The sequence below is a fragment of the Crassostrea angulata genome, chromosome 6 (assembly GCF_025612915.1).
Source record: "Crassostrea angulata isolate pt1a10 chromosome 6, ASM2561291v2, whole genome shotgun sequence".
Lineage (NCBI taxonomy): Eukaryota > Metazoa > Mollusca > Bivalvia > Ostreida > Ostreidae > Magallana > Magallana angulata.
In genome coordinates, this window is record NC_069116.1 from 22,254,338 (window position 1) to 22,276,694 (window position 22,357).

General features: G+C 34.0%; 1 protein-coding gene across 8 annotated transcripts; it reads right to left on the bottom strand.

Moving 5' to 3' along the window:
* Positions 1-5,384: 5,384 nt before the first annotated feature.
* LOC128188865 (D-glucuronyl C5-epimerase B-like) lies at positions 5,385-21,832 on the bottom strand. Of its 8 annotated transcripts, none has more exons than XM_052860170.1 (7): positions 21,681-21,832; positions 9,324-9,412; positions 8,364-8,493; positions 8,046-8,256; positions 7,734-7,911; positions 7,370-7,606; positions 5,385-7,220 (listed from the first exon to the last, which is right to left on the bottom strand). In XM_052860170.1, exons 3-7 carry the CDS (start codon positions 8,477-8,479, stop codon positions 6,187-6,189), a joined length of 1,776 nt encoding a protein of 591 aa, XP_052716130.1. In that variant the 5' UTR covers positions 8,480-8,493; positions 9,324-9,412; positions 21,681-21,832; the 3' UTR covers positions 5,385-6,186. The 8 variants fall into 8 exon arrangements, with proteins under 8 accessions (XP_052716130.1, XP_052716131.1, XP_052716124.1 ...); XM_052860171.1 differs by lacking the exon at positions 21,681-21,832 and adding an exon at positions 17,879-17,900; XM_052860164.1 differs by lacking the exon at positions 21,681-21,832 and adding an exon at positions 17,641-17,863.
* Between the last annotated feature and the right edge of the window lie 525 nt (positions 21,833-22,357).

Sequence of the window (22,357 nt, forward strand, 5' to 3'; positions counted from 1 at the left end):
CATTCTCTGCACGTAAAACCATGGAGTAGTTGCAAGCTCACCAGGTATCTTCCAAAAATAAATGCTGAACACGGGATTTGATCGCCATCAGGCATTGGTGTATGCACAAATATTTAGAATTCTAACTATAACAAAATTAAACAAAGGAATGCGGACTGCTAGAAATTGCAACACTATAGTAGTTTACTAAAATTCGTTCAAATTTAAATAATCATTTTTTAAGATGGGAAATCTATAAATTCTGCTTTTAATGCTATCTACTTTCTTTATATTAGATAAAAAAGACTCAAGTCATTATATAATTTGCACATAAATTAAACAAACATACTTGAATTTGTAGTTATTTTATTTTTATTCTAAAACAATCAACAACGAACCGCGATTTCAATTTGTAACTCGAATAGAAACGGTAAAACATCATCAGGCATTTCATTTGCATTAATATTCTATTGAAACGCGCAATTGTTAATGAATCAAACTAAACCCCCAAAAAGCGTGCGAAAAAGAAAAGATAAGACAGTTCACTAAACAGTTCATAGTGTAATTGTCTTTGAATCTCAAAAGAAGAAAAAAACTTGAGAATCAATGGAACCAATAACGGCTAATGAAGTTCTACCAGAGCGGCTGGTTAATGGAGGATACACAACTCGACATCTCCCGCCAAGCAGTCGAGGTTTAGTTCCCATTAGCAGTGGAGGAAAATGTAATCACTCCAAGTTAGTTAAAGGCCGTAATCATCTCTGATTTATTGTAATGACAAAACTCTTCGATTATGAATATTTCTTGATTACGAACGTTTGTAATTGTTTCAAAAAGTTTGCGGGGGAGAGCAAGCCAATAAAATGAACTTGGAATGGAACTTTCTCTCGCATTATCGGTTTTTTGGGGTATTTCAAACAGAATTTTAAAATCATCATGTACAGCTTTTGTACAACGATCAACAGCCCTCTAATTTCTGTTTCATTCTCATTACGAACCAAGATCAGATCTTGTACATTCCTATCTTTTTTTTTTCAAAACAGAATCGATAAAGTCAATACAAGAATGCTCTACAATGAGTAAAGGTTGTTCCTCTGATAGCAAACATCCATCTGTTTGTTTCTCTATGCGTTACCTTCTTTTCAATGTCAAGGCACACAAAGGTCAAACTCTAATTAGAAGATCCTTTACGTATAGATAAGTTATATATTGTTGTCAACGCTTAAAGCTTTAACCATTGAAACTTAACGAGTAAATAACACATCTCAAAGGCTCTTAATTTTTTTGTTTGCTGTCATGACTTGTAAAAACAACATATCGATCAAACGCGAACGCAAGATGAAGTTGTAATGATCCAATCGTTAGAATAAACATAAAAAAGAAAGGGTTTTGAAAAGTTATTTTAGAGTAGTCAGTTGCAAATAGAAGAACCGTATTCCATATTGACTATTTAATAAATACATATTAAAAATGCTCCATACATGAGAGATCGAGACCTGAGCACATTTTTTTTTAGTTTGTTATGATTTGATTTTTCACCTATGCATATATTTTGCTGATAGTACATTTAAAAAAAAATATTTCCTAAATGTAAACATTTTATTCGAAAATTTTTCATCTGTTATCTTACAAATGAGAAAGTTAAAGCTAAAAAGTGTTAGATAATGCGTTTTGATTAATAAAAATAGTCACTTATTTTATGTACAAGTACTAAACACCACACACATTCGATTGGTACTCTACGACGAGAATTTGATGCCCCAAAAGAAATTAAAAAAAAAAACGACGTTCCAATCATTCCCTTACATGTCATGTAACGAGTAACCCTATTAGTCCAATTCATAATAAAAACGAAAATCATGTTTAATGATATAGATAAAAGCATAACTTGGAAATTAGGCTCGCAATGTAGCCCTTAGCTTATCGTTGTTGCAAAAAATGAAACAGTATCTTAAAGTTGCAATTAATTCTTGACATAGGTTGGGGGTTCTGGTATTTGGGCACAACCAGCAGGATACCTTCCCAACAAAGGTCCTTGCCTGACTTGAATCAATCAACACGGCAAACAATTAAACTAATAATAACTTATTCAACACCTTGGAGTTAAGAAATCCACTGCACCTGTGGCCACCAGCGAAGAAATAGTGTTCAGTAAAAACTTGCATTGCTGCAGTCACCTGGTAGGTAAGGCGAGATTTAACTCCTGTCCACGATGTCATACCTGATAGGTAACTTAACGCAATAAAGAGAGAGAGAGAGAGAGAGAGAGAGAGAGAGAGAGAGTTTCGTCTTCGATACATTATTCATACGTTCTTAACCTTGATTGAATATTGACACCAATTGCTATTCTTTTATCTACATGCCAATTCCGAAACCGTGTTTTGTGATATTCTAACATAATCCAAATCAATGCTTAGTTCGTAAGATCTTTGATTGAACCAAGACTAAATCTAATCCAATTGCTGTTTCACTTCGCCTCTGTGGCATCTCTTTTCACACATCGGAAGTTTGATTCGCACTTCAGAAGAAGACTGCCAGATACTCACCTCAAACTCTGTTTCCTGTTGTCTTTATAAACCCTATGATTACGATCTACTTGTTCAGACGCAAGGTTTAATGCTTCAGATTAGTGTGTCTCATTATTCCTAAACTGAACGAAGTTGCTCTCATTATCAGAGACCTGCAATGAGTAAGAAAATATGAATATTGGTGCAACACATTATTGGTGCAGGAACAGAAAAAAAGTTTCATTCAGTGTTTTCACCATAGCAATCGGAATTATTTTCAATAGATGAAGAAATTTGTCCAGTTTTGAGATGATAGATAGATAGATAGATAGAAAGATAGATAGATAGATAGATAGATAGATAGATAGATAGATAGATAGATAGATAGATAGATAGATAGATAGATAGATACTCGGATAGAGGAAAAAGAGATAGTACATAGGTGTCGGAATAAAGAATATCTGATATGGAAAGGGTTTCTAGAATTTCACCAGTTATAAAAATGAATAAAGTATTATCAAGTTGTTGTATATTAATGACAAGATAAATTTCAGAGGTTTATATCTTGTTTCTGCAAAAATTTAATTTAGTGACACAAGGTTACCAAATAAAAGTAAAAAAAAAAGGTTCTACAGACATTGTAAAAGATTAACTACAATAATTCATTTTATGGCACTTTTGACACATAGAAGAACGTAACCCGCTTTACTTGACATTGTACTGCATTGTGACTTTCTTATATATTTGAACTCTCTCTCTCTCTCTCTCTCTCTCTCTCTCTCTCTCTCTCTCTCTCTTACAGTTTTCGACAAATGAAACTATATCTCAATTTTGTAAATTTTTTGTCGAGATTGTCTTTTCGCGTGTCTCTGTGTCATATAACCTTTTTAACAAAGCCCAAGTTAGAAGTTGCATACCTGTTTGTAATAAACTTGATTTTTATACAAAACGGTACATGATTAAATTGTAAATGAAAAAGAGCACTTGATAGATTTTTATATAGGTTGTAAATATTCCTTGATTCATATAAAATAAAGTTTATTGAGTTTTCTTTGTCAGAGTTTGCAGGTGTGTCAACAAAGAAAAATTCCATTAACACCGTTTTTATGATTTCGAAAAAAGTATATTAGAAATGATACTACCCATGAATACCTCCCAACAATATGTGATTGTCTTTGAGAGGAATTTCATCTCTCTTTTACCCGACAGAATTTCCTAATCCTGTTGGAGATTAAAGCATTAGAGTGAAATTGAGTTGAACGCTTTTGGGCGTTGGAACAATAAATCCGTGGAACAACAGAGATTTAGATTTTTGGTGGAGTGCAAGTTGAAGTGTTTACTCGTTTCCTCCTCACGAAGATAACAAGTTCATTCATACTTTCATTTTGCTTTAATACCAGGAATGATAAGTAAAATATTCTCACTTTTTATCCCCCGGGATTGGGACTGTGGTGCTGGACAATAATCCTCAATATCGACAGAAGTGTTCTCTTGTTATTCCCAAATCACAGTTTGGCCATTAAAGTATAAATCAAGCTTTAATTTAAGGATCCTCGATAAGGCTGTGTTCAGAGAACTACGTGGTACTTCATTGGAAATCTCTAAATCCCCAAAGAAAGTAACGTGCTGGTCGCAAATTCCAAACAAAGAAACACTGAATCTTTGAATTGCAATAAACCCATAATTACATTTAAATTTTAATAAGAATATATTTCTTGAGTTTTAATTCTTCAAACATTCTCATTTACTCAAAAATACCCTTTAATTATTTATTTTTCTATGATATTGGATAATTCTTTAGATTACGGGAAACGGACACAACGACGATATTTCATGATGCCAAAACCTTCCAATATAGTTATATAGCTTAATGGGAGACCCACAAATTTGTACAAGTACAATATTAGAAACAATATACAGCACATTCCGTCAAAATTGAATTTGCTGACATTCTGAAATGTATTTATTTCCAAAACATGTCGATGGTTTGAAAGGGTTGAAAAACAATGATGACATGTTTGCTTATCTTTCACCAGGGCACCTGCATGTGAAATCCTACACACTATATGGCACGCATTCCTGTCCTATAAGTTTGTAAATGCCTTCACTCCATGTCGTGATGGTTTCGGTACGCTAGATGACGCTAAGTATGCTTTTTGTCGATAATTCCCCCTTGTAAGTGAACATTAATTCAATAATCAAGCCAAGTCCTGCTGTCAAACCGCACAACATCATTTCGTAGTTAAAGAGGTGGGATAGAGACTGCCGTGAATTCTATTAGAAGTTTTATATAAAATTTCCTTTTTTTATGCTTTGTTATGCACCTCTGATTCATTTTAACTGGAAGAGAAAAGTATAATTTAAACTTTGTCATACGTTTATTGCTATTTCATTCACTTGTCTTCTAGGTGGGTAAATGCTAACCTTGACCCATAGAATGTGAACTGCATTCTGTAGAGTGATAAAAAATTCAAAACTCCCATGGACAGCCCAATATGAATTACCTATATACATGTACTTTGATCCTCTAGATATTTGATACCGGGATGAGTCAATGTTAATAGTGCGAGGCAGGGGACAGTGCATTGAAAATAAAATTGTTGAAAAAAGGTTTCTTGTTGCCCAATTATCACCTCCCATGTGATTTTCCGTTGGATTCGCGTGTTACATGCTTGTTCCGTTGGATTCGCTAGTCCTTACATTAGAAGACACCAAATTAACATGAAATTAGTAAACTTTGTTGATATATGAATATTTCATATTTTTCTTTGAAAACCCCCGCTTTGTGTTCTTTAATTCACTAATATTATGTTAAGAACTAGAACCATAATATATTCAAGCAAAGTTTAAGTTCGCAAAACAACAGTTACTGTCCTATTATTGGTAATAAAGATGAAGTTATCAAGAGTTTTTATTGTTTTATTCGAGTTTTTGAGAAACAATTATGACAATGAGGATAAGAAATGAACACTCAATGATACACATGTACGATTCTTCAATTTTCATACATTTTTCTCGGACCATTCTTGCAGCATCCTTGTATACAACAGGAACGATTCTCACAAATTAAAAATATATATGAAAAATACTCAAAACATATACATTGCCTTAAAAAATACATGTCAACACCATTTCAATCAAATGAATTACAAATATTGTACGAGTGCTCATACAACAACCCTGGAATGTCATAATAACAAAAAGAAAACAATGTATGCAACTAAAGCACCATAGAATGCAGTTATTAACATAATAACAGGATATATGAAGGTACAAAGTTGTTCTGTCTTGGCCGTGCCTTATAATGTACTGAAGTAATCTGTGTTTAAATGCAACATGAGATCATAATTTGCAAATATTGTTCTATAAAACAAGTTTCGTTTCTTTGAAATGAGACCAATCTGAAAAGAATGTGTATATTATATAATGGTGTGTTTAGTGTAATACTTTAATAAAAGTACTGAACATTATTTGGAAAATTCCCGGTCGCATATTCAAAGTTTAAACTAGCGACAAAGCACTAAAATACATAAAGGGGAAAATTGAATAGAAAAATATAAAAAAAAACAATTTAATACAACATATGTGTAATTTAAACATGTAGTTTGTCTGCTGAACCTTGAAATGGTTGTATTACAATAACTTCAAAATTTGTAACGAAACAGCAACAATATAACAAGAGGTATATTGCACGGTTGACCTAATTGTGTGGTGCGATGTTTCCTTTCATGTATCCTTTCCATCTCTGTAGCGTGTCTTTAAACAAAGGATCGCTGTCTAATTGAACAAGTAAATAAAGCTGCTTTATGTGAACTTTGTGATAGTCCCACCTGGCTCGGTTCGGCGCTAGACCCGCAGTGATATGTCGTAAGTCATAGAATGTACCTGTTCCAGAATCAAACATAGGAAGCATTGCTTTTAACGTCCTCATTCCGTTATTGTAAAGTTCTGCTGCTTTTTCACTCACTGGACTAGTTGCCATTTGTTTAAGGTCATATAGACCTATTAAAGAGTATATAAATCCATTGAGAACGAAACTACTCGGCGTAGTAGGGTATTCTTCATACCAGTCAAAAGAATTTAAAAATTTGGCTAAAACTCCTCCTTTGGAGCTCGGAATATCAAAAATATCCAACGCTTTTCCAGCCGCCTCTAAGTAAGTATTGTTTTTTGAGGCCACATAAGCACGCACAAGAAGTGATATCGCTTGACCTTGACCCATAGCCGAGTACCAGCCAGGTTCAAGCTCCATGACCTCTGGAATTAGTTTACGTGTCACTTTCACTGGCCAACCACCCTTGGAATCTTGATGACGCACAAAATAGTTTGCGGCATCTAGAAATAGGTCTTTGTGAGCATGGAAGCTAAGACTCACATTGTCCATAATCCCGTGACCACGAACACATATAGCTGCAATGCGGGCTGCACTTTTCATCTTCATGCTGCGGTTTTTAGAATATTGCAATGTTAATCCCTTTTGGAAATCGACCATCACCTGCCTTGTTAGGTGAATCCATTTCCTTTTCATGTTCGACCCGATTCCATAATACAAGTCTTTACCCTCTAATTTAATGATATTATCAGAAAGAATGTAATGAATACGGAACAAGTTTCCATCTCCTGTCTGTAACAGAACAGTCACACTTCCATTATTAATGAACATGATATCCATGGATAAAGTCAGCAGGATCTTTTCATTTGCGGATTTGGTAATTCCGGGATTCTTCAAATTGGCTAGAAAAGACAAAAACAAGCTTTTATGTAACAATCAAAGAAATTCCCTAAACATACAAACGCTATAAAGTAAAGAGACATGTTGAATTAAGCAAGTGGTACTGTTGAAATTCTCTATAGTTTCTAAAGATGATAAGGTGTTTTCTTACTTGCTGTTTTGAATTCCACGACTCCATTATCCGTATTGTCGTCCATTCTGCTCCGGATTTCGGATTTTCGGTCCGGAAGCAGCCAATCAGAGAGCTCTGTCTGCTCTCCATCCTCCAGAATTTTGACTTTGGATCTTGGCTGCGACAAATGCTTGCTGTAATGACTAAGGCCATATTGGGCTATTTGTATGGGATAGTAGTGTCCTTTGCGCTCCCATTGTGTTGAGATCGGTACACCTAAAATTGTAGATCCACTCAGAATTCAGTATGAGACGATTCTTTTTCAATTCGTTTTGCCAAGAAGATTGGAATGATATATATTGTTAAAGACTTGAAGAAAATAGTGACATTGTCAAATGCATACCTTCTATCCCACTGACACATTTCACTCTGTTCCTGTCCTCTACACTGTAAAGGTCAAAGGACATGAAGACTCCACTGGGGGAGTACCTGGGCTGGGGACCAGTGGGGAAATCATCCTGGTAACTGTGGTGGAAGGAAAACCTCTCGTACCCATCTGAAGTCTCTATAGAGCCGTATACCTAGAGACGCAAATAAAAGAGCAACATTAGGTTTTTTCAAAAGGTGTGCAATGTACATTTGACATATATACATGTATATCATATTCATTAAAAAAAAAGATGTAGCTATCCTGTGCAAAATCAAACATAGTTACCTCAAAATAATTCTGAATGAATGAGAATGGCATATAAACTTCATTTCCTTCTTTTCTTCCTTCCACGGAATAGTCCCCGTTGATTACACACTCAATTTCCTCATAATTGACTGGTCGGTTGCCTTTCACGTGGTTGTAAGACTGTGCTACCCTGGGCTGAAACCCGACGGAGGCATCAAACTCATTGACGATGTGCGAGGACACTTCCCTCCTTGAAAAAAAAAATCCAAGTAAAGTTGCTCAAAATTTATGAGTTTATTATATCAACATGTTTCGAATTTGTATATTCTGTGACATTAAAAAGAAAAGGAATTTTACCTATAGTCAGGGTCCTCATCTTGGGTTAGATTACATTTTCCAATGTTATAAACAGTTAGAAGAAGAGGGAAGATGCCAACACACAGGATTAGAAACTTCAGATTGCCACGGTGCATATGTACGTCTAAATCTAAAATTTAAAAACAGTTGATGATACAAAAGGCACGATATCAAGAATTACCGTACATCTATAACATTATATGAACGATCCATTTCATTTGGTGCAATAAAGAATTAGAAGGAAGAAGATACACGGATATTCTATTTTAAAAGAATATCTATTTATAAAAATATTTATAACTACATGTATTTTCGCGTCCATGCAGATTATTTATAATCAAGAATTATTCTCACCAACTCAAAAACCCGCGACAAGAGATAATAAAGCTATAAATATGTTATGGCCTTTAAATTTGTCAAATGTTATGAAAACTGAGATTTGCAAACACATTGTACGAGATAAGGAGTGCAGTACGGCACCTCACGACAGACAACTGGAGCCTTGGGGGTAAATAAAGTAAGTACAATCTCTGGATGAGGACCGAACACAGATAATTTGGAGATCTTCATAAATAACTGCCAGTCTTTAAAAATCTTAGAGTGTAGTAACTCAGTTTATGCTTCTTGGATACTGCGAAGTGCTTATTATCCAAGGATTATTCAATGTACAAATAGTTTTGCTTACCGACAATATGTCAATTGAACGCGCCGACAACAACATTATACTTTCCAAAGTCAAAAATGTTGGGAAAAATAACTTGATCTCGTTTTCATGCCAAATGTTACATCATATTCTTTCCTATCTCTTAGCGGATGAAATCGAAAAATAATCCGAGTAGTAATCTTCATTCTATCCAAACTCAGTAATACAATAAACGGTTATCTAACACTGGTAGGTAAACATTATCTATCGTCCATTGTGGAGTCATTCGTCATTAGCACAATTAGGCCTATATTTACCTGAAAGTTTGCGACATCAAAGAGGAGCACCTGCGGCTACCTGAAGCAATGAGCGGACAGTTGGTCTCTATCATTCATCTCACCCTGATCTGTAAAAGGAACGTTATAGTCAATGACAAAACTAATTTCACCTTCTATGTTTTTATACTGTTGATAATAGCTGCATTCAGTGACACGAAAACCTTAAGGAAATGAATAAACGTGATGCAAAAAATGGATCAGAAGTCTGCAAACAAATGAAACCTTGAATATATAATGTAATTCAAAGATTATCATTCCAAAATAATTATAAGTTAATCTACCTGTAAAATTGCACAATGCAATGTGCCTCCTACCTCTGTTGAATTTTGCTCTGATACTTTGAGTCCTAATGGTGCATACCAAGTCTATTTATGCTATGATTAAAGTAATTCCCAGCGTAAGAAATTAACCCAAGATAAACATCACAGATAATGCAGGAGAGCTTAAACCATGAAATTGGATGTAATTAGAGATAATTTTTGTTGCCCAATTTTTTGGATGCAGCACGCGAGCAACCTAAGCTTAAAGTTCATGAATGACTTCTCCCCGAAATTGGACAACAAACAAGAAATTATTTAAACAAATGGCAATCAAGTTCTCCGTAAGTATTAAATTCATCGATAAAAATGCTCCAGATAATTAGAACATTATAAATTGAAACTCGAGAAAGCACACTGCCGATACTTGATGTCAAACAACAGGCCTTTTAAAAAAATCCCCATAACACACACACCTTGAAGGTTTCGCGTCTCGTGTTCTCTCTGATAGAAAGAAGTTTAAAAGTCACGTTAAAAATGCCTAAAAACCGTCCAAACAGGGGGCGGGACATATACACAGGGGACAGAGACCAATCTCCCAGGATGTTTTAGTCGTGTTTCATCGTTTACAATTTCCTTGCTAAATTTGTACTTCTACATAGATAAGACTCGTTCAAAGATAACAGTGAGAAGTACGTTTATCTAAATATCTTCTACAGTTTAAACCTTATACATATGTTATAAATTCCTTACAAAAATTTTGACGCATTGCGCTCAAATTATCAAAAGTCATAGTAACAAATCTAATAAGATTTCGTTAAAAATCAAACAAATTTTAAATCTTTATAGATTTTAAAAAAAATTTAATTGCACATACCAATAAAAAATTAAATAGTTACTATTTTATATAAATAGTCATGTGATATAAATTAGAAAATTGTACTTACGAACTTTATCTTATATTCAGATTACATATGTAGCATAAAATATTTCCAAAAGCACTCCTGAATAAAAATCCTCAAATAATTAGATACTCATTGACACCCTTCTAATATGCTGATCCTACCAAGAATCACATGTCCTTAGAAATAGTGTGAAAGTAAAAACGCTTCTGAATGGCAGTTAAATCTCCCCCTTAATCCGGAGGTGTAGTAATCCTCTCTAAGTTACCCTGTCCGTTTATATAGCCCCAAAGGCTACTGCCAGCCCAAGACTAAGCATTGCGAGCTTATGCAAATTAAGAAGTCCCCAAAAGTTACAGATTATCCGTTCAGATTTTCCGTACCTATCCGATCCCTCGTTTTTGTTCCGTGGAAGATGCAACAACAATGAAATCGCAGGATCCGTTGTTACCAGTTATCGCGTTAACAACAGGGACAACAATGTCAGCTTTTGTCTCTCTCAATGATCTATCAGTTTATCGGGAGAAATGAGGGCAGTTCAGATAATTTGTTTGTTTAGATATATACATCAGTTAAGGCAGTGTTACATATAGAAACATTTAAATCCGATTGACACATGTACTCCCAGCGCTTTCTTTGTTCCCCTTTAGAAAATAAAGACCCAAAAGACAGGAACATCGAGTGCAGTTCTTTATAAAAAAAGAAATTAATTCCTTTTATTTTTTGGGTCGAGTTAAGGATTTTGGCGCTTGGTACATCCTTCTTCCAAGTACCATAATAATACAATCAGCCAGACGATTTGGATTAAAAAACAAGAGAATTAGAAATTCTCAAGTGCACAATATGACATCCATACAATTTTATCAGATATCCACACAGTAAATATTGATGTAGGTGAATGCACACAAAGATTAACGATGGTCGGTTTGGAAGAGTTTGACCGTAACACATAGCAACAATTTTTATAGGTTCCGAACTGAAGTATACATTGTACTTAGTTTTTACAACTAACTTATGAAAGTGTTCAAAGAATCATTTTGAATTAACCCATTACCCTCGCCCCTCCCCACGGGCCCCAATTCGCCTCTCAACACAACACAACATGTCTACCAACAAAACGTTTAAAAGACTACATGTCAACGATTTCTTATCTCTTATACCGATTGCGTTCCGTAATAAGTCTTCGATAGTTAACATATGACAGCCGATTCCTTTCGCCATTTACAACAGATAAAATGGGCATACGAAATGTTTGACATTCCTTTACTTATTGTTCTACTTTTCATTACCTTCTAATATCTTTAACCATGTGAATAAACTAAGTCAATATTTGCATAATAAATAAAAGAATAAGCAAGGTGGCGAGGTCTATAATAATTATAGCACGTCCATGAAAGGCAAAACTCCGCCACCAATAAAATCTCATTCAATGGAAGAATTTCACCGGTACTATTTATTTAATTTTTTACGAAGAGAGTGAAATCTCGTGCCGCTTTGGATCAATCCTTTTAAACAGATTAATAATGTTTTATCGCTGAATTCGAGAGATATGCATATGCTTTGTGATTAAATGACATCGAAGAAAAATATCACAACATAAAAACAAACGGTCGAAATTAATCAGACTGCAAGACTTTTAATTTAGAGTCGAGATAATTATCAAACTTTCACCTTCTAGCTATAAACTGTCAATTCAATGATATGATATGTACACGGAGAAGTTGGGGGTATATCTATTAAAGTACATTCCAAGAGGGCTTAGTATATATATCTTATCTAAATAGGAATTTTACAACCTATTATAACACATTCTAACAAGGTTCCATTCTTTGTAGATTTTCTAAGCATCTTCAATCTCATATACATACATTTTTAAGATAGGACCCGCCGACCCTGGACATTTTCCCGACGGGTATGTCCAAGTACAAAACGACGCCCAGGACGATGTTTCTCTATCAAAATATGCTAAACAAACAACGGTCATAATCACCGAGTCTTGTCTCCGTATACGTATAGAATGCGAGAGACGGATTTTTCACACATAGAAAAGTTTATGCAAACATCTAACCGTTCATAAAAAAAAATTAAAAATGACCCGTAAATCAATAATGCGTTTATTCATTTCAGGTATTTGCTATTAATCTAAATACATCTTTCTAATTTTTCATTTTCACATCTTCCTTTAGTATTCTCCATTCAAAGCAAACGTTCTTTATGTTTATAAACACTGGCATTTATTTTTTTTTATAAAAAGTTGTATTTTTTTAATAAGTTTGACACTTTCCCTCCGAAGGTGATTTCACACATTTGGCACTCGTGAGCGGAACCATCTGGCAGAAAAATACATGCAACGAAATTTACATCGCATTGCCTCAAGAGAACAAAACTGACAAATGTAATTGTGTCTTGCATCTTGAACAGCAACATCTGCCTGCAAAGGCCATGCAGACACACGTACATTGCAATAGATTTCACGATAAATTTCAGATAACCAACACTTCTTACAACAATACTATCAACTCTATAAACAATACAGAAGGTGATATGGATAGCTGCACCTGTTAATTTTGATAACATTCAAGCAGAGGACAAATATTTGTAACATCATTATCCAATTTGCAGATAATCTAATCGAATCAAACAATTTTATACCTACATGACGTATTTTGAAACGAATTTTTTAACATGGTACTTGACTATTTTTCTCCCTTGAAAACTTATAAGGAAGATTAATACGGTTTTAAAATTGAGCCATAGTTTGGAAAATAGTCTCCCTGAAGGGTGCTTGCAAACTGACTCTTAGTTTCTAAGTATACTTAACTTTAAAATCTCATTAATAAATAAAGCCTTAAACTGTGATAGACATGCAAAACATTTATCAAAATAATTTCGTTCAGGGTTTTCTGTTCTGCATGTCTTTAATTCCCCACAGGCCAATTTCTTCTTTGATCTATTAATTAAAATATTGATTGACAGAATAATGATTAAAAACATGCTTTTTAGCGTTTTTTAAAAATAAGATCATGTAAAACGGTTATCTTTCAACGTTTTCGATTTCTAAAGAAATGTGCATGCTTAAATACCGGATTAACAAAATCAGTCGACGGGACGGGATGGCACAACACAAGTTCACTCATCTTCATAAAAGATGTTGATAAAATAAAAACAAAACTTCTTTCTTTATCTAATTCATGCAGTCACAGACTGCCGCATTCGTCGAGCAATTGTTTCTCTCAAAAGTAATTAAGAGCTCGTTGAGGACATTGCTTGAATAAGTTTTACGACAATATGAATAAAACCCGAATCTGACCGATCTCAGAATTTTGAGAAGGGTGGGCCGACCTGATTGGCAAATATAACACCACCATAACATGAATCGTGGGAGAATTTTAATCCACAAACATGTAAACATTCTTTTATCATAGCCTCGCTAATTTCTTTACTTAGCCTGAATCGGCCGAAAACAAATAAAAATAAAAAGGGGGATTGATTTAATGAAATATATCAATCTCTGTAGCCATGGTTTAAACAGTATAGACTATTTACCGCTAGTAATAACGGTTAAAAAAGGTTTTGCAAAACTTTTCTTTTGCTTGTTGTCAAAGACAAAAATTTCCTGTTTGTTTTCAGAAGTTAAGCCTTCTAGTAAAAACTTATTTATCAACTTAAGCTTCTTGATAAACATCAAAGGGTAATTCCTCTCTGACCCTCTCACAACCCTCTGTATCTGACCAGTTTGGGATCCTCTGGGTGATAAAACTATGATACGTCCCTTTCCCATTGATAAGTCTAATCACACTCTCCATTTGACGACCTTTCCATTTCAATTAAAGAGACCCAATACACAATAACTAAACAATCTTGATTCATTAACACCACAAAAATGTTTGGTTTGTCCTTGTTGATAATAACACGACAAGCCGTAGAAATTTTGAATATGTACTCCTATCTTAAAACCAAAACTTGGAGGTTAAGACATGATACATTGTTCACTGATTTTGTATTTTTTTTCTTAATTCCCTTCCCTGGATTAAGTTGCTAAATGACGATGAATTATTGCATCTTGTAGTGAAGTAATTATCTGTCATATTTTACCTTCAGATCATAGGGAAGATTTCATTGTAGCGCTTTTAATACGACAGCTCTTCGTCTGAAAATAGGCCTCTGTCATACAGATTTGTTATGAGTTAAAGTAAAACGTTTGCCCAGGTCATTTTAACACGAACATTGAGAACATGTCTCAAGGAAGAATGAAAGCTCTCTTTCTTGAAAAAAAAAAAAATTCCTTGTTTTGTGGATGAAATAATTCAAAGAATGGGTTGTGCATTGACGATACAATTACACGGTCTTACGTTATTCAGATGCATTAAAGAGAAAACTCTCTTAGTCGCAGTATGACGCAAACTTCAGACCGCATCGCTGGCCATCTGGCTTAACTTTTCTCGTTCTCATTAAATATCCATCCCCTATTTTGATTGGCTCCTTTACATTTTCAACAAAAATGTGACATTATCATACAGTAAATATTAATTGTTTAAAACAAATTAGATTTTGCTTAAAAATCAGGAAAAAAAATGGCCAAAATATAAATAAATTTCAAATTTAAGCAAACAAAATGACACATCTAAAAGATATATCGTATGGCTGAAATGAATATTGAATGGTTCCATAATTACATAACATCTAATAAGTGAAGCTTTGACATCCCCTCCCAAGAGTCGATCTAATCATGATACATAACATTTCAAAATACAATCTAATTCTTTTTTATTCTTAAACTTGTCCTAATCTTCGATCTTTATTTAATGAAATTCCCTCTATTCATGGCAAGTGTACAGATGCATTCCAAATAAAAAGAAAATTCACAATAGTCTTCAAAGCCCTTGTGTTTACACACTTTTAAGTACATTTGTCATGTATATATTTGATAAATACAGTCTAGATCTGTAGTGTTAAGACATTTCTATATTGATTGGAGTGATCAATAAAATGTGAAAAAAATATGCAAGAAAAAAGTTTAAAGATGAAATTTAAAATATCCTTTTAAATATCTTTGATCTTGACTGAAATTATAGCTTTCGTACCAAGTGTGATTTGGAGAATGTCAGTACTTGTTCAACCATCAATTCGAGATACAGTGATTACCTTGCACCGAGTTATTACAATTTTTAAAATTGCATCAAATCTGTTTTATAACGCCCATAATGCCGATGGGTTATTAAATTGTTATAAAGTTGAGTTTTAAAGAGTTTGTCTTGGAAGAGACAAATGCATTTCTATCTTTAAAGGCCGAACATTTTACAAACGCCCCCTTTTTCACCTGTACAAACTTCAAAATGATGCCGCTTGTCAATCAAGTTTGAAACAATAGCACCCAGTTTGATTGACGTGATCGTCCGAGCGTGATCTTGCCAGGTCCGCGGATTTTTGTTGACAAGCAATTAACAACGTTATCTTTGATATCTTCCGTCATGTATTAAAGGGGGGAATTGAAAATTGATTTTTAAACATTACCAGTATTAAAAATGATTATGAAAAATAATTATTCAGTGATTGAAAAAACGCACAATTTATATTTGAATTATGTTGAATGTGTGTGACCTAATAAATTCCACGAAAATGCATGGACAGCTCCAAAACACATAAAATTTTCTTTTTACAACAAACGTACAATATGCTACTGAAGCTATATTTACTGGTGAGAAGGTGGTGCATGTAAACGTCACTCCATGGAAAACGAACTCCATTAACTGTCGACGTATAATAGCTGTTTTTACATTCCACATTCTTACTGATCGTATGGTTGTCTTATACTATTATAATTGTTAAAATTAATTTTTTAAGCAATATCAAGTGCTAAACACAGTGTACTGAGTTATAGTTTTATAGCATAATTAATTTACTGCATTTTTTCAATTGTGCTTTACACACGTGTGCTTAGAGAAAATTCGGAAGACATATACCATTTCCGTATAAAATCGCTTTGTATGGTCTTTAGAACAATAAGTTATTTACACTAAAACCAATTCTGACCAATTCTTTATTTCCTGTGTATTAATTTGCTTCCTGTGTATACCGATTAGCAACGTTCACGACCACAGGTAGACTGCAAGCCCCGGAGGCTTTCACACCTTTATTAATTAAGCCCCGCCCTCACCTGAGATTTACCACCCGGTAAAAATGTTCGGCCTTTAAATACCCAAATAACATATACATATATTTATAGATATAGCTAGGATTATACACAAAAATTTGTATAGTTTAATGGTTTAAACGATGACTAGATACTCGTTTTATCAAACTGATTTCAACATAGAACCAACTGCGATTTCAAAAAGCATTTCACTTGAGTAAAATGATAAAACCCATGAATTTAACTTTTAGTAATGACAACAAAGAATGAGGTAAATGTGTATATGAGTATAGTAAGGGTAGCTTATTCACTCATATACTAAGCTCGAGCGATTACCATAATTGCCGATCATTCCATTTTTTAAGTTCAGTCTTCGAAGAATTTTTTTTTTCATTTTTAAAAATCATATTCAGTTCAGGTAAATAAGCGAGATGAACAGAGATAATCACAATTGAGGTCCCATGAGCCCGCCTCCCTCTAATGTCTTTTTAATCCCAAGTCCTTAACACCTATTTGGCTACCAGAAAGATTTTGTATTCACAACCATATTGGTCGCATGCTTTTAGGTGGTCTTCATACAATGAAGAAAGGATCACCTGCCCAAAGAAATAACCATATACCATATAGGAAAAACAATATACTATTGCCCGCCTGCTGCATAAATTTTCAAAAATACGAAGCTTCTTTTTTTTTCCAAAATATATAAAAATTGACATGCAATTAAAATTTTAATTTGATGTTTTCTATTTGATAGAAACAACAGAAAAGACAGTTTCTATAGTTTCAATTGACGATCTGCTTCATGTTGCAATGCATTGAATGTCAACAAACACACATGCTAGATAACAATGTATTGCTTTTGTTGCTTTTTACATTAGTCAACTGACAAAAATATTATAGAAGTAAAACACTGTATTTGATGGCCATGTATTCTTATATTCTTTGATTTGGACTTTATTTTATCAAATAGTTTCCTATTCAAACTAAACAATTATGTCACTTACCTGTCCAGGATTTTAGAGAGCCGTATACAAATGCAACACTCCCTTCTTTCTGGGTTTTTTTTTTACATAAAAAAATCACACCATGACACAGTTCTTAATTAACAATCTCTAAATGTTAAAATTAGGAAAGTTGTCAAAACGCCTTTCCCTCGATAAAACAACAACAGCGGTGTGTCGACCCTCAGCCTAGCACGTTTAAACTGTGTTACAACAAAACTTCCTCTCTGTGTATATTTACGTTCGGTGTGAAGAAGGCCAGCCTTTCCAGGTCGACTCTTCGAACTTGGCCAAGCGTAGAACCCTAGCCGGCGAGCTTCATTGAGTGATGGCTCTCGCGTCTGGGGCTGCATGAATGAAGACACCCGAGACTCACTCCATAAAGTAATCATGTAATGAATATAGTTTAATTCTTTGAAGGTATAAGACGTAATGGACCCACAGTTGTATCAATTCCTGATTACCTCTGAGTTGTATATACACACACAAGACATTTAATTCATTCACTGAATTATTTACGCTTGCTTGTGGTAATGTACATAAAAAAGTTTATTGACTAGAAATGTCTATGCCTTTATTCAGAATGATACAGTGATTACTTATTTTTTACTATTAATGGGAAAACGACGTGTATTTTAAAAAGCAAATAGGAAGAACTTTTGCAATAAATGCCTCTCCCATTTCCAAAAAAAAAATAGCTAATTTAAAATGTCCTCATCGTACAAAGAATACAAAAATGATATTTCTCCTCTCCAAAAATACTGATGCTTGATACATATCCAAACCTGTGATCAGAAAAATATCCTGAAATTGATGATAACATTGCAACAGCTTGTTTGCTTGATTGCCTCTTTCAGTCACAATACATGGTGTGTAAGCATCTCGAGACGGACAAATAAAAAAGAATTTGTAAGTTTCTATGAAGTACTACAAACTTCTTAACGAGAGAATTTTTGATCTCGAAAATGAGGGCCAAGCCGAATTTACTTGATAACCACCCATCTAGCAATTCAACAAATATAATAATTTTCCCGGTCCGTATTAAAACCCTTATATCTCATATATCTTTACTTTCCTGATATCAAACGTTAAAACAAAACAAAACAAAAATCACAAAATAGGGTTATTGAGACTTTTTATATGATATTTTAAGCTTTTAATGAAAGACGCTGCCATGCAACCGTTTGAGGAGGACCGAATTGTTCAAGAAACGTAAAAAGGTGGAATAATTTGAAAACTCTAAGGCCTTAATAAGGAAAAAATAATAAATTATCTTTAAAACCGTTGCTGAAGTGAGTCAATCTCATTCAACGTAAAATTTTTACTTTAGCAAGCTGAAAATGTGCTTTTATTTCCCCCCCCCAAATGTGAAGAATACATCTTTTCAAAGATACATTATAAGAATTCAGTGATTTGTGACCACATTGAAGAGGTAAGATGATACTTATGAGGAGCTTACAACCGTACGGAGCCCAAACACCTTGTTTATTTAATGACACATAAGTTAAAACCTTTAGAACATAATTGTAGAGAGTGATAGCCCAGGTATATCCCCCATCACAGGTAATGATGCTCTTTGTCAGATGCTACCTGTCCAGGAAACAAGGAGACTGACTCACAGCTCGTGGACCTAGACAACAGATCAAAGCCACATGTTGTCAGGGCCATCCCTGCTCTGCTTGGACCGTCAGCTCGGACAATAAAGCACGCGCCAGAAGCGGGACTGTCCAAGAAGCGACCCAGCGGAAACATTCCTGACATGTCAATCCCTAGGTCACCGAGTCAACAGGTCAGGCGAGTTGTTTATTCTTTTAACTCACAACAATGCAACAAGTAAAAATAACCCGTTGCAACATTTTGGCGGACAGATGAACCGCCGTATCTGGGTACATTGAGTGTCTTTGTTCTGACTAAATGCATTTACCGGGAAGAGTAGCGAAGGTCTTCTTTGTATCCTTATACTTCCCTGACAAAAGCTGGAAGATCATGTTGCAGTTTTAATGCATTAACTTCTCAATATGGCTACAGAGGAATCCATTGTGTACAGAAAATACACCGTTTTGAATCGATACGTGCACTATTTTGCATATCATATTTAGCTGCAACGTGACCCTCTTTCAACAGCGTATTCTTAACACTTATTTTAATTACAGGGAAAAAAGAGAGAGATTAATAAACGTGACTAAAAAAGTATCGCATAAAATTGAATTCCTAGATTAAGAATCAATTACGAGTTTAATTTTATATTGATATCATGACCATAAATTGAAAGTTATCCTTTTTATCGATGTTTCATCATTGAATTCAATAATATTTTTTCTACTACGTTCGCAACACGTCTCTTAAACCACAAGCTAGAATCTTGTTGAAAAACCAACATTCACACATTCAATGAACATGATCAAGTGTTAACGTTTCTTCTCACTCTTTACAAAAAAGCTAATACTGTTTTGGTATTGAACATTGCTTTTCTTTCGACCTTACATTTTATTACATAATAGCCCCAAAAACTCTCTTGATTCGTGATATTTTTCTTTGTAAATAACCATAACATTAAAAATTTGTCAAACATTCATAAAACAAATACAAGCCAAAAGAAACACCCCACTCATGCAATTGCTCTTTTTATGTTTCCGAAACCAAACAAACAAATGGATTTAGTTACAGACTCATTCTTTTATCGGTCTATATCATCTGTTTTCTTCCTGCAAAATTAATAAACATCAGGGCGATAATATTACACAACGGTTGGACGTCGCCCTAATATGGAGGCAATTCATCCTTAAATTTGAAAGATTAAAAAATAAACAAGACCCACCATCTAGAAGGTACCTCCCACGTGAAAACAATAGCAGGCAAGCATGGTCACATTTCATAAAAAGAGTCAATGTTCAAATCATGAAGTGTTGGAAAGCCACAAATCTTAGTTCAAGTTAGTGTAGAAAAACAAAAACAAAAAAACAACGTTATTTATCGAAAAAAAATGACCAAACAGTTTTACATATTTACAAATGAAAAATACTCTACATGTATATATTGCTACATGTATTGTAAATTGAAACAACAATTATAACAACCCTGAAAAATAATGAAAAAACAAATCACAACTTTGCAACACTTTTTTACGTCTCTGTTTATAAACGTTGACTTGAGGAATGTATACAATAACTATGAGCTGTTATTACCGTAATTACGCTTATAAATCATACTGTTTCCTTAAAACATGATTTGTAAATCTATTATTAAGGTTTACACGTGCAACTGCGGTACGCAATTCAGGTATATCGTGCAAAATGGGCATTTCTTAAACGAAACGATAAATATTTCATCAAATCTAAATCCAGCGTGTATTGATCACCTTCTTCATAAGTTAAGGATGCTTTGACGTTTATACAATCACTTTAATTCCTCTACCATGTTTTTAGCTTACAGTACACCAAAAATCGATGCGTACTTTGGCTTGCGAGGAAAATCCTGCTATGCACCTAATATGCAAGATTATCAAACAAAATCTGGTTGAATTCCTGCAATATCTTCAATACGTTGCATTATCAGTGAAGAGGTTTAACATCTTTCAGCAATGAAACCCCGTGACAATAGAGTCTATATATATGTTCATTCTACAGAAATCAAAATGAGAATTCATTTATAAATTCTTATATCAAAATGAATTATATATTTTGCACAATATGCATTCTCTTTGAACCAGGAAGCAAATTCCATCTGATTGAGACAACATCTGCCATTTTCATACCCTGGGACGATTTTCACAGCGTTGTAATATAGAACGCACCTATACTTTTTAATCTCATTATATTTTATACATTAAACTGTGTTTATAAAAAATATCATTTCAAGTTCATTTCAATCATCATATTGAGTTTGGAATGTTGACGAATATTTTTTGCTAAGATTTTAATCATTAAACAGTGCACTGCGATTCTTAGAAACTCCACCCTGGTATGGAAAGGTAAATAAAATACCAAATCGACCAAATCATGCTTTGAATGTTCGTGCAACCAAACCATGGAAATAAAACTTACCATATCTTATGAAGCAATTCATCTTGGAAGGCTCTGCAATGGTCTGCTTACATGACATTCGCGTCTTCTATATTGTGCAACATTCTTGGCAACCTCAAAATGCTGAATTTTAACACCTCAAAAGTCGCAACATTATGTGATTGATCTTTATCCATGCTTAGATACTATTAAACATGATATTATCCTTGTTTTTTCGGTTGTCATATTGTTCAAATATTTCCTTTACTTTGTTTAGAAGCAGTACTAAAATACACTCTGCAAAAAAAACTTTCTGCGGTCGTCGACACTCGAAATATTGATAGACAAATAAATTGTATGTATGTAAGTTCAGATTAAGTTTTTTGTCAACCCAAGAATTGGTTTCGATAACGGCCCAATATGCAACAGTCCTTGAGTGGTTTGTACCGCATACTTGTAATCCTGTGCAAATGTACCGATTCGTACGGGGAAAAAAATCAATAAATTTGGAGCTTTTGTAAAACGAAACTTTACAGAGGGTATCCAATTTATTCTTTGGTAATTTCTAATGACACTTTCCCTCTATATGCACAATTGATGCTTATTTTGTATAATTTACTCTTACATTTTCTTCTTTAGCGACAAGATGAGTTTGTCTGATTAAATCACCGATAACACTTATCTTTGCATTAGTTTTCTTCAAAAAATTTCGAACAAGT